Genomic DNA, 17,457 nt, shown 5'->3' with positions numbered 1-17,457 from the left:
CCTGAGGTACTCCTTATTATAGCCACTACAAATAAATTAACCAAATTCTGATTAAACCTCACTTTCAAGGGAATACCTTTTAACTTCATACTTAATTATCTTCTAATATTAGCTGTATCCATTATATTAACAAATGATCAATTATTTCTACTTAACAACAAAATTATTTATCTTTCAGATACAAGACCTTGGATATTTTATCGTAATTCTGCTTGTTTTCATGATTGCTTTTGGCATTTCTACTCAATCAATTCTCTATCCAAGTACACCTGTCTCATATGATTTATTTAAAGCCGTGTTTAGAAAGGCATATTTCCACATGTATGGAGAACTTTTTCTTGAAGAATATGAAGGTAAACAAATTTTGATGTATTTTTCACTTTCATTTGCTGATTTGACAAATAAATGGATTACATCTATTTATAATGACAATATATTTTGTATGTTAGTGGAATGAATTAACAAAACTTTTGAACTTAGTTCTAAAAGTATTTAGTTTTTCATCTGTCTATGATCAATAACATAATGAGCTATATAAAGTGAAGTCACTCAACTATACAAAATTTATGTGAAAGCTATTCATGTGCCCCATCAAAGTTTAACATGTAATTTCTATTTTTGTTCATACTTTAAATAAAATAGTTGATACCACCCTATTGTAGTGTCATTGTTTTGTTCCATTTGAGAAGAAGCCTGTTTTATTCTATATCTCCTGACTGCTGTTAAAGCAAGAACCAAAGGCAGATTGTCATAGTATTTCAAGAAAATATCTCATCCAGTATTTGAAAAAGAATAATAGCAATAATGAGGGAATAATAATACTAATTTTCTGAATTAAAGAATTCATGCAAAAGTACAGTAGTTTGTTTAAATTTCACAAACTGATCTTGTCAGAAGCTCAACCAGAGTAGCACTTGTTAAGTATATATTTAAGATTATATTTCAGTATTATTATAATTACAAGGGCAGTGAGTGGGTAGAATTGTTAGCACGTTTGGTAAAATGCTTTATGGCATTTCATCTGTCTTTGCATGCTGAGTTCAAATTCTTCTGAGTTTGATTTTGTGTTTCATCCTTTCAGTGTCAATAAAATAAGCAACAGTAGAAAGAACACTGGAGTCGATACTATTGATTAGCCTCTCCCTCAAAATTGCTGGCTTTGTGCCAAAACTTGCAACCAATATTATCATAATTGTTAAATTGGCAAGTTGGCAGAATTGTTAGTATGCTAGGCAAAATGCATTTCATTTGTCTTTGCCTCCTGAGTTAAAATTCTGCTGAGATGTTCTTTGCCTTTTATCTTTTTGGGGTTGATAAATAAGTCTCCCAAATTGTTGGCTTTGTGTTAAAATTTGCAACCAGTATCATTATAATTGCTGAGACAAATTTCTTTTCTTTTCTTGCAGAAAATATCAAATCAAATCTTATTATGTACATAGCACCAATTCTGATGTGTTTATATATCTTGATAGTGCATATTTTGCTTCTAAATTTACTTATTGCTATGTTTAGGTAAGAATTTTTCCATTACATATATGAGAATGCATGAGAATGCATGCATATATGCGTGTTTGTGCGTTTTTGTGTGCGAGTGTATGTGTGTATGTGTTTGTGCATGCTTGTGAGTGTGTGTGTATGTGTGTGTATGTGTGTGTGTGTGTGTGTTTTATTAAATAGTTGGCTTTCATTGTTATTTTTTATCTTTTGGTTCAGCCTTTGGACTGTGGCTATGCCGTGACATTGAAGGGTTTTAATTGAATTCATTGACCCTAATACTAATGTTTTAAGTTTGTTATTTTTCTATCAGTCTCTATTGCTGAACTACTAAGTTATAGGGATATTAACAAATCAAAACTGATCATCAAGTGGAGGGGAAGCAGTACAAACACAGACACAAAGACATACTCTTAAGACATGCTCACATACACACACAATCACATATCTACCTCTGTCTGCCTGTCAGTCTCTCATATATATATATATATATATATATATATATATATAAATAATAATTTACAAGATAAGGGCAAAAGAAAAATTCTAATGCCAAATATGCCGAAAAAAAGACAATAATTGTCAATAAACCATTATAATTTATGCGTCTCGAAACAAACCACATATTTGCCGCTGAAGAGGGGAAAATTTCTTACGAATTAACCCCGAAATTGGACCAATACAGTATAACGAATTTTTTAGAGATTTCTATCGGTTTGTTTCGAGACGCATAAATTATAATGATTTATTGACAATTATTGTCTTTTTTTCGGCATATTTGGCATTAGAATTTTTCTTTTGCCCTTATCTTGTAAATTTATTTATAAATTTAACCGTTAAAGGTATTTTTTGATATGCTGGCCATTGATAAAATTTTTTGGGCGAAAAAAATTTTATCCTACACTAGTTATATATATATATATATGTATATATATCATAGTGGGTGTAGGCCGGTTTACGGGGTTACCCTGGGTTTCTTGCTCATAAAGGGTTTAGCCTTACACCATATCTGCAGACCCCAAACACTGCTGGCCTGAGACCTCTTTAAAATATGGAGGAAGAAAGCCTCGTTTTTAAGGATGAAATCCTACGTGATTATCTCTCTTTGCCATTGTCCATCGATCTACGACTGTACTGCTGTCTTGCAGTTACCAAAGCACCATGAAGGTAAATGATTGTTGCCCTTTGGTTTCTAGCTGTTGGTGTCGCCATGCAGATTCCAAAAAGCCAGAAGGAATTTTCTAATTTTCTGGCACCACAGCTGGAAACCAATAGCCAAAACCAAAGGGAGACAATCATTTACCTTCATGGTGCTTTGGTTACAGCAAGATGACATATACAAGGATTAAATAAATCCAGGTGACTACCTCTTTAAGCACTCTGCAGAAACTGAATCTGGTTAACTAAATTGCCCAGTTATTATCACAGTAATCCAAATGCGATATTATTTATTGAATTTGGTATGTTATTTACAGAGTTTATTAGAAAAACGTATAGAATGAAGATATAGCTTGCATGCATTTAAAATAGACTGGCATGACTCAAATGATGCACATTTGAATATGCAAGTTTAATCAGTCCTTCATTTGAGTGGCTAAATGTTTGACTGAAGACAAATTTGGAAATGTACACTGATATAACAGAAGTAAATAGACACTCCATAAAACATCGTTTTATGTTTATTCTAACTTGTAAAAAGTTTATATTTTTGATTAATTGGCATTTTTGTTTCAGATTCTATATGTAACTGTTTAATCATGCTATCTACAAAAGAAGCCTTGGAACTGTCTGAATTTCAAAGAGACCATATTGTGGGTCAATCTGAAGGTGGGCATAGTGTAAAATCACAGAAAATCTTGGGATTCTATTTCCTACAGTTAATAAAGTGGTTGTGCAATTCACCAGAGAGGGGAAGGAGACCACATCACCTCACCCTGGTTGACCAGGGCTCTCTGACAGGTACCTTCTCTTTGTTAAGAGAAACATGGAGGATAATCCTTGTTGCAAAGCTTGTGCCATAGTAGAACATGTTGATGTCAGTCCCAGAACAGCTACCAAGCATCTCCATTAACTTGGTTACTATGGCAGAGCAGCAAGAAGGAAGCCTCTTCTTTGACCAGCGAAATCAAGCAGGGAAAAGATTGGGCCAGTGAGATGGCGGAGAGACCACTAGCATTTTGGGACACTGTCATATTCTCCAATGAGTCCAGATTTGCTGTATTTTCTGACAGAGGTTGAATATGGGTTTGGAGACTCTGTGATCAAGAATTTGATGTGAAAAGATTGCAGCCAACAATGAAACATGGCAGCTATTCTGTGATGGTTTGAGGAGCAATTTGGAGCAATGGTCAATCAGAGCTGGTGGATGTGAGAGAAACATAAACTCAGATAAATATATGTCCATATTGCAGAAAGGATTCCTTTCAATCTTCTCCAGTGCTGAAATGATTAGAAAAGACTCTTTATTGAAGAAGTGGCTCCTTGTCACACGGCTAAAATGACCCAAGATTTGTTGGATGAGAATCACGTTAAAAAGCTTCCATGGTTTAGCCAGTCACCATATATGAACCCTATTGAATACTTCTGGGTTACAATGGACAGGAGACTTCATAAAAAGAACAAGAAAGCATCTTCAAAGCCAGATCTTTTGAGATTACTGCATGAAACTTGGCAAGGAATTCCTCGAGAGAATATTTGTCATCTGATCATTAACATGCCCAATAGGGTCCTTGCATTGAAAAATGCAAGGGGCATGTGTACTAAATATTAAATGTTCACATTATAAAAATTAATACATAATTTAAACATATAACTTCAGATTTAAATAAATTTGAACGATTTTAACGATGTCTATTTACTTCTGTCATGTCTGTGCAGATTCTTATTCGTTCTTATTCATTCATGTATAGAAAAAAGGCTAATTCTACAGATCTTAGTAAATGCATTTTTTCCAATAATAATAATATTGTATATGACTTGAGATGTTTGCCCTGCCTTAATGTTTTTTGTTCTTTTTAACAATAATATATCTGCTATATAGGTATCTGCAATGGCTCCATAACTACTGTTTTGGCTAAAACCTTGGAGCCCTAGTAATCCAGCGTACCTAATTGTTTAGATCACCTGTGAACTAAACCCCATACTTTTTATTATGTATGTATTTTAATATTTTACTTAGGCATAGTAAGATTAATAACTAGGTGTAGAACTCAATATATGTATGCTTCAGAACATGATGTTAGGCGAATATGTATTTGCACACACACACACACACACATGAGCGCCTTAATGTCATGAAGTAACAAATCACTGGTTATAGCACATTAACTGGTCAGACAGTTACAGTTCGTTTCACTTTTACTAGTACCACTAGACAATGTTGATGTGTCTTCATTCATGCTTGTCCACAAGCTAGTATGTCTGGAGTGACATGGGTATTTTCTTGTGGCAATATTTAATGTGAAACCAATGGTGATGTTTTGATTAGTATATAGTTATATGCCACAACCAGTAATATATTGTTTGACAATATAAAATTTATCCACTCAGTTGTTTATAGTGAATATAATTTTGCCTCTGATTTACGAGCAACTAACTTCAAATTATATATATACTCTGTAATGTTTACTGATTTGTATTTTAGCTTTAGTTTTCAAAAGGTGCAGGAAAGGAGTTATCACCACTGGTCCTTCCAAAGATATGAGCTTATCTATGAGTTTTCTGTACGTCCCCCTTTGCCTCCACCTTTTATACTGCTCAGTAACATTTACCAATTTTGTCACTATCTACATAAGAAAACAAGAAATGCATATCAAAAACGCTCTGTATTTAGTAAGTATCTTTTCTGTATCTTTTAACTCTGTTATCATGATGAGATAAGATTTTTCAGATTTGTACACCTACATAGTATTACTGTAAAAACCCATGTAAACCGTGCACCTATGTGATTTACACAGGTGGTTTTCAGGATAAAAATTGTTAGAAAGAGCTTCTCTTCATAAAATTTGCTCCCCAAAATTTTCAGAATTGCCAATATGGCCAGGGGAAAGTTTTTCAATTTAGTTGTATTTAGCATAATTTCACTTACTTATGATTAGATTTTATTAAATTTTCATTAAATAAAAATAATTTCTGTTTAATAGGTATCACGTTGAAAGCTATTAAATTATAAAGTGTTTGTGTTGTCTTCTATATAAATAAAATTGATTTTGCAGGACTGACACGAATCAGTCCATTTTACTCGTTTGGTATACCCTCCTTCTCCTCACTTATGAGACTGACAATGGGAGTCTACTTTAGCCACTTGGTATACCCTCCCCCTCCCTTGACGTTAGTATTCTAATAATAAAAATAAATAAATGAAAAACATGATGCTGATTGTGTGTGTGTGTGTGTGTGTGTGTGCTTGCATGCATTTAAATGTATGAAACTGAGTATATTTGTGTGTGTACACATAACTGTATGAGGTCGTGTGTGTTTGTATGTGTATGTAACTGTATGAGACTGTGTGTGTGCATATATGCACATACCTGTATGAGACTGTGTTTGTGTGTCTCCATGTAACGGAAAATAACCGAAGTATTATTTTACAAATTGTGAGCATGCATATATGATATAATGAAGGAAATTGTTGTATACAGTGCTTAGGTGAACTACAACTAAAAAAAAAAAATGATGTAGTGTCTCGACAGTTACCAACTGATGCAGGTAGTTTATTCCATGCTTCAGCAATTCTGAGCATGAAAAATGTTTCTGAAAGTCATGGGTGCTGTGTTGTTTTTTGATTTTATAAGCATGTGCATGAGTGTTAGAGATATGGAATTCAAAAAAGTGCCCAAGGTTGTTGGAAAGATGGTGGATAATCTTGTTTATAATAAATTTTTTTTACATTTCGTGCAAAAAAACAAAAAAGTGCATAAATTACATGGGTTTTTACAGCAGTCACTGTTAGATACACTTTTCGTCACTAACATACTCAACTAAATTACTGTTTGTTCTTGAGTCACAAAAGACAGAGCTATGTGCCATAATGAGTGATCATTTATAGGGTCACTTGATTTGTTAAATATAGCAACAGCACTTGGATCACACTCCACTGTCTTAAAAAGCAAAAGAAATGCATTAAGAAATGTAGTTCTAGATAACCTTTGACAGAATAAGCTGGTCATGGATGGAATGAATGTCTTTAACCACACTTCTGCTCAATAAAAATTGACTTTGAGCTAATTAACAACTAACCAATGACAGAAAAGTAAGATTCTAACCTAGTCTAACACTGCATCTTAACCACAGAGCTACCTAATACTATAACCACTGAAGCCACACTAAACTATATTGTCACTACAATTTAACCATTAAATTATTTTCTATTCAATTAAATCATGCAAGTAATACTACAATCTGTAGCCACTACATAGTTTTGTTCTTCTCCTGTTGACACTACATTGTACCTATCAATTTATCTGTTTCCACTGTTGCTACAAATCTCTGTGTTTCTACTCCTTTCTATGAACACTGCAATATCAACTATGTGTTACCACTACATTCTGTAGCTATTACATTTTTATATTTGTGTTTGCAGTACATACTTAAACCAGTACAATATTATCTGTGTATTACTAATACATTCCATAGTCCCTACACTGTTACCAGTAGGCTATTGCTTCAAGCCTACAAAATTATCAAGGTTTTCTTACTATATACTGTAGTTACTCTAACATTATACTTTATCATTATAATCCATTGTTACCACAACTTTATCTTTTAATTTATTAATGCATTACCATTACACTTTGTAGCAAGTGAACCCTTTTCTCTTAATTCTATTATATATAACATAGTCACTGGCCTCTTATCTATGTGTTTACTACCTACAATGGATCACTACTATACTCTATGACCATATCTTACCATTGTACATATAAGACTCAATGACTGCATTTCAGTGTTGTAACTTCACTTCTTAACTGTTGCATTATCAATACATTATTGCTACACACCACAACCACGATAACAATTTTCCTTCCAGGCAAATATCATACACTCCATAGGAACTACATCTTTATCTCTGTAGATGTGTGTTAAAATCACATCTTTTGATAATGATAAGATTTTACCCTGACACTCTGTAACCACAGCAGAATTATCTATATGTTATCGCCACATTACATAACTACTACCACTTTATCTGGATGTTACATATATTCATTAAAACATTATCTTCTGTGTAGCTGCAACATTCTATATGTTACCATTACAAGTTTTATCTATATATTATCCCTACACTCTACAATTTCCTCGAGAACTTTATCTGTGTTCATCTACACTCTGTAACCACTAACATTTTAACTATGTGTTATCAATGTACTCTATAGCGAATACAACTTACGTACAATTGTTCATATAAGTAACTTCAACTTGACCTTTCTTCTACAGGTAAACAATTTGACGTTAATAGAAGCAAACATTTAATTCTCTGGGAAGATCAGATGGTCGACTCTTACATATCAAAGAAAGATATATCTGTCAGTGATAGCTTGTATGAGAAAGTGATTTCGTCATCCAATAGGTAAGCTCATCTTTTTCTCACCAGTAGAACAATTTTTTGCTTTGACAAAAGAACCAATTCTTGTAAGAGTGAATTCTTGTAAGTAGTTGACTGAATATACTCTAGAATATTACATGCATCTTATTAGTCCTGATTAGAAAAGGATAAAGTTGATTCCAATGAAATTCAAACTTGGAATAAAAGAAAAATTACAAGTCTGGAGTAAGAATGTATGAATTGATACTATTTCATTTGTGATATTCATTTTATTAAATCTAGAAATAAGAAAAGTAGGTTTGGCATAAAACAATATAAACAATGTGTTTTGGTATATTACTATCTCAGCCATTTCTCCACTTTAAATTAAAATTTCTAATTTATTCAGAAGGTTAGAAATTTAGAGGGGAGGGGATTAGTCATTACCACTGATCCCTGTATAAGACTGGTACTTAATCTTATTGACCCTGATATGTTGAAAGGCAAAGATGACCTTGGTGGGATTTGAACTCAGAAGGTAAAGAGCCAGGACAAATACCACAAGGCATTTTCTCTGATGTTTTAATAATTTGGCCATTTTGTTGTCTATTTAATAGAAATTTTGGAATAAACTTAGTGCCAGTTTTGTATGATTCAGTTGGGTACACCAATCTGAGCCAATCTTTCTTCTAATGCACATTTTATTTACATCATGGAGGATAAAGGGCAATGCTAATTGCAGCAAAATTTAAAATCAGAATCTAAAGTCGAAAATTAGTAAAAGCTTCTAGGATCAGCAAACAGCTTCTAGGGAGATGGATACTTGTCATTGGTTATATGAGATTGAATGAATAGAAAATGTCTTTGGAAATAGACATTATTTTAAATATTTGGTATTCCAGGTAAATGAAGATGTGGTGTTTAATAGTTATATTATCTTTGATTGAAGAGTTTTGTTAAATTATCTTTTCAAGTCTATGACACAATATTGAATTGCAATCATTTCACTTTCTTCATACCACTATAACCCTTGAAATTGAAGCATAAAAATCACACATATTTTATTCCTTTCCTTAAAAATAACAAGCTTCATGTCAATAATTTTTAATCAAAAGCTAGGAGAGGATCACCAAGCACATTTACTACACAAAGGTTTCTGAGTTTATGGCAATGGCCTGATAAAGCCATTTATCATCTTATAAAATTTAACTTGATTCAACTTTATAACAGGTCATGAGATAATAACTGACATCTTGATCCCAATAATGGTATGAAAATTTATCTATTTATCTTGTTTGAATAGCCCTGTTGCTATCTTCAAGAATTCATTTAATAATGTTGAACCTTTGGTGATAGAGTTGTTTAAAAAGAGTCTGAAACCCATAGAAAGCCTCTCCAGTTCAACACTCCAAATTAACACAATACTTTACCTTGTTGATTAGAACACTGAGTTGTATCTACTGTTAAGAGGAAAGACCAGTTAAGTGTTTTAACCTTGAACTTATGCAACACCAGTGACAAACTACAAACACTTAACCATTAGTTCTATACCCTATTTACTCAAACACTTGCATCCTTACTCTTTTCCTCAAATAACTCTATCGGTGTTAAGAAATTGACACTATACTTCTATTGTGAATATTTTGTCTGATCTAGAAGTATAATTATTTATACAGACAAATAATAAAAGGAAAATGTCAATTAATTTAATAGGAAGGATTTTAATTTTGCTTATAACGTCATATTGGTTTTTAATTTTGTGACACAAAAAGTTTTCTTGAGTGAAATCATCAGTTGAAAACAGTGACTGATATGTAATGCATATATAATAATAGCATCATTCCATCATTAAATATATTCAGTACAAAACTGATTTATTGTGAGCCATTTCTCTACAATTCCTCAATCAGGGCTGACCTGGGGTTAAATAACAAAAAAAAAAAAAGAAGTTATCAATGTTCCAAACTATTTTAAGTTCTTGACTCATTTAAAGGTTTTCATAAAAAATTGCACCCATAGCTTTTAATGAAGACTTTTAATGTTGTACTTTTTCCTTCCAGAATTGACCAATTAGCATTGAAGGTTGAAGAATTACAACATAATGTTGAAGAAAAGGTTTGTTGTTTATTGTTTTTAATCTATTATCAGTTTTAATAGGAAAATTTCTGTAAAATTTTATTCAGTCATTATTTAGTAAAATATTTTCTTTTTAAAATTATATATTTCTCCAAATTCAAAATGAAATTATTGACTGAATGAATAATATTTAGAGAATATTAGAATTTCTTATAGACATAGATTCATAAGATTGGTCTGTTAAGTGATGAAGAGAAGAAATAATTAGAAATACAGTGGTTATAGGGACTAAGGTCAGCTTTATTGTGAAGGGGTTGTACCATTGTTTCTTAGGCACAAGCAACACATCTTCACTAGTTTTAAGAGGAAAAGAAACAAACAAATTCAAATTTTAGAACAAAGTTTGGAAGATGAACCTGTATAACAACTTCAGATGTCATTAGTAAAACATGGTCTTCTCATGATACTGGTTTACTTGAGTTATTTTTCTTAGTACATACTTTGTAATTCTTTAGATTATACTGGCCAAAATTCCTCCTAACTCTTTTCTTTCATCGTAAAATATGTCTTTCCACCAACCAGAATAACCTAAATTCAGACCATGGTCCCATTTGAGTTATTTCCCTTTCTAATACTGATTAGTTGTCAAGACATATTGGTCCCAGAAGAGCTTTAATTAATGGTGTGACACTGTTGAAAACAAACAGAAGATACACCTCACTAATTAGCAAATAATTACGTTAATGGTGAGTGAATTAAGGGTATATGAGTTTCCTGTATGCAGCTGGAATGCTGATATGTATGTTTGCTGCACTATCGTATATACAAGCAATATTCTCATGAAGGACATATTAGTCTGTAATGAAATAGCAATTGTTGAAGCCTTTTGTTCCTTCTGTTTGTTATTTGTTAATTTAAATTTCTTTAGGAGATAGAATCTGAGCAAAAATAAATAAATAAATAGAATAAAATAAATAAAACAACCAACAATCTATTTTTTAAATGACTGCTTGATAAGATAATCCATTTACTAAGACAGCATGTCTTGTACAGTTCCAGCACAAGATACTGCAATAGTTGAAAGGAGATAATATATGCTTATAGACTTAACTAAATAAGGAGTTATTTTCATTATAAATTCTAATCTTAGCATATTACTGCTATTGATTAATTAACCACAAAGTGATCAAAGGCAAAAATTAACCATGGCATGATTTGAATGTAGGATGTACAGGGAAAAGATTGTATAATAATATATTTTGTTGTTTAGTTCTTTTCAGTTCTGATCAAACAGAAGATTACAATCTATGATTTATAATCCATGATCAGAAGAATCCAGTCATGACTATCCCATTTTTTAGTCTGACATAGTATATCTAGAACTTCATTACCCAATATGACTTGCCATTTTTAGGAAAATCTCACTTATTTGTTGCAGATTGAGGAGGGGCTGCGTGTTCGGATGGAAAATGTAAAGAAAAAACTTGATACAATTACTGCATTGTTAAATAGAATGCTGGAGCAAACACATCTCTAACGAAATAGCTCTTGGAGAAGACTTTCCTGAATCTAACAAAACATGTACTTACCAACTTCTGGAGAATCCTGTCCACTATATCACCTCTATATAACCATATAACTATAAAATTACCATTTATTGCACTTAACACATCAATTAGTTACTAATATTAATAAAACATAGCAACACAGAAATAGATTCTAAAGTAAAAAAGCAAGGTATATGCCAAATATTTTAATCCTATTTCTAATCTAATATTTTAATGTAATATATTAACATAATTTACTAACAGTCAGGGAAATACAAGAACCTGAAGTAAAAGACATAGAGATAACACTTTGGAATTAGTGATGGAGCCTAACCAACTTAATGAGAATTCTCTCTACTATATCCACGATATATAATCATATAACTATATAATTAACATTTACTACATTTAATATTCAGAAAGTTTTTTACCTTTATTCTTCTAAAATATTAAAAATAGTCGGATATGTTATTTTACTTTTACAGGTTCTAAAATAGTAATGATATTCAGAAATCTTTTTCACTTTTATTCTTCTGAAATTGTAAATATTTTCAGAAATCTAACTTTATGTTTATTATTCTAATTAACTTTAATGTAATAAAAATTTAATAAATATATCAATCCATCTATTTGTCTGTTTATTTTTTTTGCTTACCTGATTGCACACAAACCCATACACAAACACACACACATACAATGCGCACACACACACACACACATCCTTACACATTGTCCAGTCTTCCCTTTCTTTGCCTACCTTCCCTGACACATACAGCAATTGGCATCCCCCCCCCTTATCCCTCATTTGCTACATCTATCCTTCAGCTGTGCCCAGTCTTCACAGTTGTCACCTACATCCCATCAGTGATTCCTCAACTGTAATTCTCCCATGCACCCTTGAAATCCTCTCCCACCCACAGTCCTTGTTCGTATATTCCTGTTCTCTTCTATTCATCTTGGGTGTCTGCTTAAACACCACATCACCACTATTTTCATCTCTTTCCACCTCCCCACCTTCTCTTATAAAGTAAGCAGACATGTAGTTTGTCTACTGCAAGGAGTATTTTCTGCTGTGGCTCTTTCTCTCAGCATTTAACTCCTCATATCCTAACATAAACCAACCTCTCTTAGGTTCATTGTTTTGCAAGTTGCAGCCTAACTAGTGCTGGTAGTACAGGAATACAGCCAGTATATGCAGTAACATGGTTGGCATTACAAAGGACATCTAACCATCAAACAACCTGCCAAACTAGACACTGAAGCAAGATGGTGAAGAAATATATATATCTATACCTATAAAATTCATTGTATGTGTGTGTATGTGTGTATGTGTGTATGTGTTTCCTCCATCGAAACCGCTGGATCAATCTGTACCAAATTTGTCGTGATGGTTTTTCATTAATCAGGGAAGTTTCTAGGGGAGAGCCCTCCCTGCTATACGATCCTTCCAAATTTTCTTTTTTTTTTTAGCAGATTCCTATGTTTTTGATGACAGATTTTGAATATGCAAAAGCCATGTTTTTAGAATTTTAAATTCTCCACACCACCCAAATTTTTAATTTTTAACTTTTTTCAAATTTGTTTTCAATCCATGTGGAAAAATACAGAGATTAAGAATATGGAAAAAAATTTTCTATGAAGAACTCCAAAATTGATCCACACATCCCTCACCATTCCATTCCATTGTCTAAAACTGAAAATGAACCGCTAAAAATAACAGCTAAGTGTCTGGAAATTGTGTAAAATAACACGACAGAAGTGGTAAGGATAGTAAATTAGAGGAATGGGCAACATAAGTGCTAAACAAAACAGTACAAAGTAATTTTAGGGCTGAATAAGCACTAAGAGGAGTGTGAATAAATAGTTGAATTGAATGATTAGGAGGAAATGAAGTCATTAACTATTAGTGTTTTGGTGCAACTCAATAGTTAAAAAAGTGAAACAGTTATCAAAAACAATGACACACACACACACACACACACACACACACACACACACACACACACACACACACACACACACACACACACATATATATACATATCATCAGTAAATTGTAAGTCTGAAAGAGAAGCACACTCTAAGTTATAGAGCAGTAGAGTAATTAGATGAATATAGTTATGCTTAGCTTTACAGCGTTGCTTCATATCCTATGAAAAGATGCTGTGGAGCTTAGTGCTTTATGGATGTGAAACCCTGGGTAACTCCATAGACCAGCCACATCTAAAGAAAGGATGTGTATATGCAGACAGACACTTCAATAATGCAAAACCCAGAATTTCAAAATTTCCATCTAGGCAACTCAGTGCAACAGGGGCAATCTCAGAATTATGGAAGCCCTCCTTATAAACAAACTGAGAGCAGCCATTAACGAAGCAGACTGGTTGCTATAGCAACACCAGTCCATGCATGTCACTTCCCTCCTTCCTCCCCTGCCCCTTCTCCACACAAGCACATCTGGCAAACACCCTTTTCCATCTACTGCTTTTCTGAATGCCCCGAAGTGTTTCACCCCGAAATATAGAAACACAAAGTAAAACTGCAACTTTGTTCCATTTTCTTTTTCTTTTGTAGTTTACTTTGTAGCTTCTCACATTGTTCTGGCTTTACACAACTATATTCTTTAATATTAACAGTTAAATCCACAAGTTTTTTTTATTCTCTCTCTCTTTATTTCCTCATGTTCCTTTCTATTGAAGAGCATAGGCTTGAAACATAAAAGACTTTCTCACCTTCCTGAGCACCAAACTAATACACCTTCTTGTTGTTTATACAGCTGTCTTTATCTTTTGCTTTTCTGTAAATTCCAACTATATGTGTGTGTGTGTAAATCTTTCTTGATTCCCTGGAAGTGATGAATATACATATATATGTATATATGTAGTTATGGTATATTCTGTTAAGAACATAGTAGAGTACAGTATAAAGCTCGTCCACCTTCAGATTTACCCTGTACCATCCAGTAGTAGTATTATACGTATTTCAAGGTTTGTGCTTGGGCATCTGTCATGTGTGAATAGATAACCTTTTCAATTATATATATATATATATATATATATATATATATATATATAATCATCATTTAATGTGTGCACACACACATACACACAATTGCTATTAGCAATGGGAGCAGTATTAGTTCAAAATAACATTCTATCTATCTTACTTAATGTGGATATACTGTACAAAGCCCTTACAACTATGGTACTTATCTTGAGAAAGCATCTTCTTTAGACATATAATGCCAGAAAGCAGAAAAGAATATCAATAGCAGATGGAAATGTCCGGTGGTGGTGGATTTATTTTAAAATAAGTATTATTAAATGATACTTTAAGATGCTAATATGTAATATTATCTGTATATGATATATACAGGCACAGGCATGGCTGTGTGGTAAGAAGATTGCTTCTTACTCACATGGTTTTGTGTTCAATCTCACTGCATAGCACCTTGTGCAAGTGTCTTCTACTATAGCTCCTATCTGACTCAAGCCTTTGAGAGGATTTGATATACATAAACTGAAAGTCTATCATATATATATATATACGAGCAAAACGCCCCCCACCATCCAATGGAGGGTGCTGAATCATATCTGCTGAATAAAAAGCAATGAGTGTTTTCTTTTCATTAAGAAATAATTAAGCATGCCATTATTTCAATAAAATTTTTGGCTTTGTTAAACGAAGTTTAGGCAAACCAAATAGTCTTTCCTTCCTTCATGCCAAGTTTGAAGAAAATATCTCTTTTGCATCTTACTTTTTTGGTCTCTTAAATATACTGCATTTTGTGGCATTATTTCAAGTCAGCAGGCTTTTTTTGCACAAACTGCACGTGCATTTTTCTCGCATATGCGTCGTATCGACCACAACAGCTGATGTAATTGCACGTACAAATGCACGTTCCCACGGCTTTATCGATCGCATTCTCACCTGGAATCAATTTTTGTAATATTTTCAAGACTTATACACGCCCTGATAGCGTCGGTATCTACAGATCAAATTTTCAAAATCTACTGCGCAGCCGCAGCCCTTCACCGGCAATAAAAAAATGCCAACTTTTAAAAACTGAAAATTATCCAAAAGCTTAAAATACTTAATCATATCAAAGAGAAATGGAAATTAATTAAAAGGGCTGCGGCTGCGCAGTAGATTTTGAAAAACATAAGATGTATAAACAAGAGGCGCATAGCTTGATCGCTCCGTGTTTATATATTTAACCCAAGGTGTTCCTGCTGAGGACGATTTCACCTAGCGAGTATATGTTATTTTACTTACTAAACTAAAATCAGAAACCAATTGGTCCAGGAAACTAGATGGTAAAATGTTTTTATTTTTTCATTTTGTTCCTGTCGAATTTTGTGGTTATGGAACCTAGCTGTTCTTTCTAGTGTGTTGAATCCCACGAGTGGATTCCTCATGTGTTTAAATGTACACTGTATTTTATGACTAATACATAGTCTTTGGACTAAATTTTTACATGTTAGGCCACTGGAAATGAAAATTTTAATTAATTTCCATTTCCCTTTGATATGATTAAGTATTGTAAGTTTTTGGATAATTTTCTGTTTTTAAAAGTTGGCATTTTTTTATTGCTGGCGAAGAGCTGTGGCTGCGCAGTAGATTTTGAAAAAATTAGGATGTATAAATACTTATACAGTATTTATGTGTTTAAATGTACACTGTATTTTATTACTATATATATATATATATTTCATAGTTTAATTTTTCTTAAAGAAACACTCAATGCCTCTTTCTCCACCTTGCCCATCTATCACCTACCAACTTTCAAAAAGCAAAAAATCTTCAAATCTTCCTCCACCTCGCCCACCCAACACCTATCAGCTTTTAAAAAGCTAAAATCTCCCAATCTTTCACTTTTGGCTGATGTTTACCGCATGCATAGAATTCTACTGAAATAGTAAACTTAAAAAATACCAGACAATCACCAGAAAACCCTACATGTTAGAAACAACAGGTAAGAAACATTATTTCCGAAGAAACTTCCCCATTTTCCAAAAAGCTAAAAGTGAAACTTTGGGAGTGTGTAGCTTTTTGAAAGTGGTGAGGTGATGAATAAAATCCTTTTAAATCCGTACTCTCTGTTTTTTCACCATGTATTACCAAGCATAAAAATTTGAAAGAAGCAAAAAATTAATTTGGTGTGGAGAGGGAGAAAATTTAAATATTGAGAACTTATTTTGTGGGTGAAATCGTAATCTCCTATATCGCAAACATAGGAAGAAATTTAGCAATTAAAATAATAAGGGGAGTTGATGGAAATATCACCTTGGACATGCTAGAAAGAAGAGATAAAGGACAGGATTTCTGGGAAAACTTCCTTTTAAGTTTATATCGAAGATCAGGTTTTTAAATATGTTCATCGTAAACACAAACTACACAATAGAAAAAGATAATTTCAATTGGATTTGAGCTGTAAATTTGCACGTGCACATAGCAAGAAATAACATAATTCGCACAGAAGTTTTACCTAGAATGTGTCAAAAGAAGTTATTTTATGCAGTCTTTCGTTTGAAGGAGCAAAGTTGTTAACTTGACATATGATTGTTCGTTAATTTCCGTAAAATTGTCTTAATTTCTGTATGCTTTGAAGAGAGTAGAAATTGAAAAAACGGATATATTTAAAAGGTGACATTTGCTTTGAAGTGAGAAGAGAAAGTCTAAGACGTACGTGTATATGAAATGGACGTGTGTGTGTGTGAGAGAGAGAGAGCGAGAGAAAGAAAGGAAGAAAGCGAGAGTAAGTGAAGGTGTGCGTGTTGTATGAATTTTTGCATGTATGTGTAAGTGGCACTCACT

The 17,457-nt window shown here is 32.9% G+C and overlaps 1 protein-coding gene across 1 annotated transcript in view; it reads left to right on the top strand.

Annotated features, from left to right (window-relative positions):
• Window positions 1-11,817, top strand: part of LOC115220909 (transient receptor potential cation channel subfamily M member 2-like) — an 86,618-nt gene extending 74,801 nt beyond the window's left edge. Inside the window, exons 24-29 of the mRNA XM_029791108.2 lie at window positions 179-353; window positions 1,407-1,512; window positions 5,138-5,325; window positions 7,930-8,062; window positions 10,078-10,132; window positions 11,532-11,817. Coding sequence (XP_029646968.1) covers window positions 179-353; window positions 1,407-1,512; window positions 5,138-5,325; window positions 7,930-8,062; window positions 10,078-10,132; window positions 11,532-11,630 — 756 coding nt within the window. The 3' untranslated portion in view covers window positions 11,631-11,817. The remainder of the gene's footprint in view (window positions 1-178; window positions 354-1,406; window positions 1,513-5,137; window positions 5,326-7,929; window positions 8,063-10,077; window positions 10,133-11,531) is intronic.
• The last annotated feature ends 5,640 nt before the right edge of the window (window positions 11,818-17,457 follow it).

This window comes from Octopus sinensis, linkage group LG17 (assembly GCF_006345805.1).
Source record: "Octopus sinensis linkage group LG17, ASM634580v1, whole genome shotgun sequence".
Classification (NCBI taxonomy): Eukaryota; Metazoa; Mollusca; class Cephalopoda; order Octopoda; family Octopodidae; genus Octopus; species Octopus sinensis.
The sequence above is the reverse complement of the archived record's forward strand: the minus strand, read 5'-3'. Positions and strand labels throughout refer to the sequence as shown.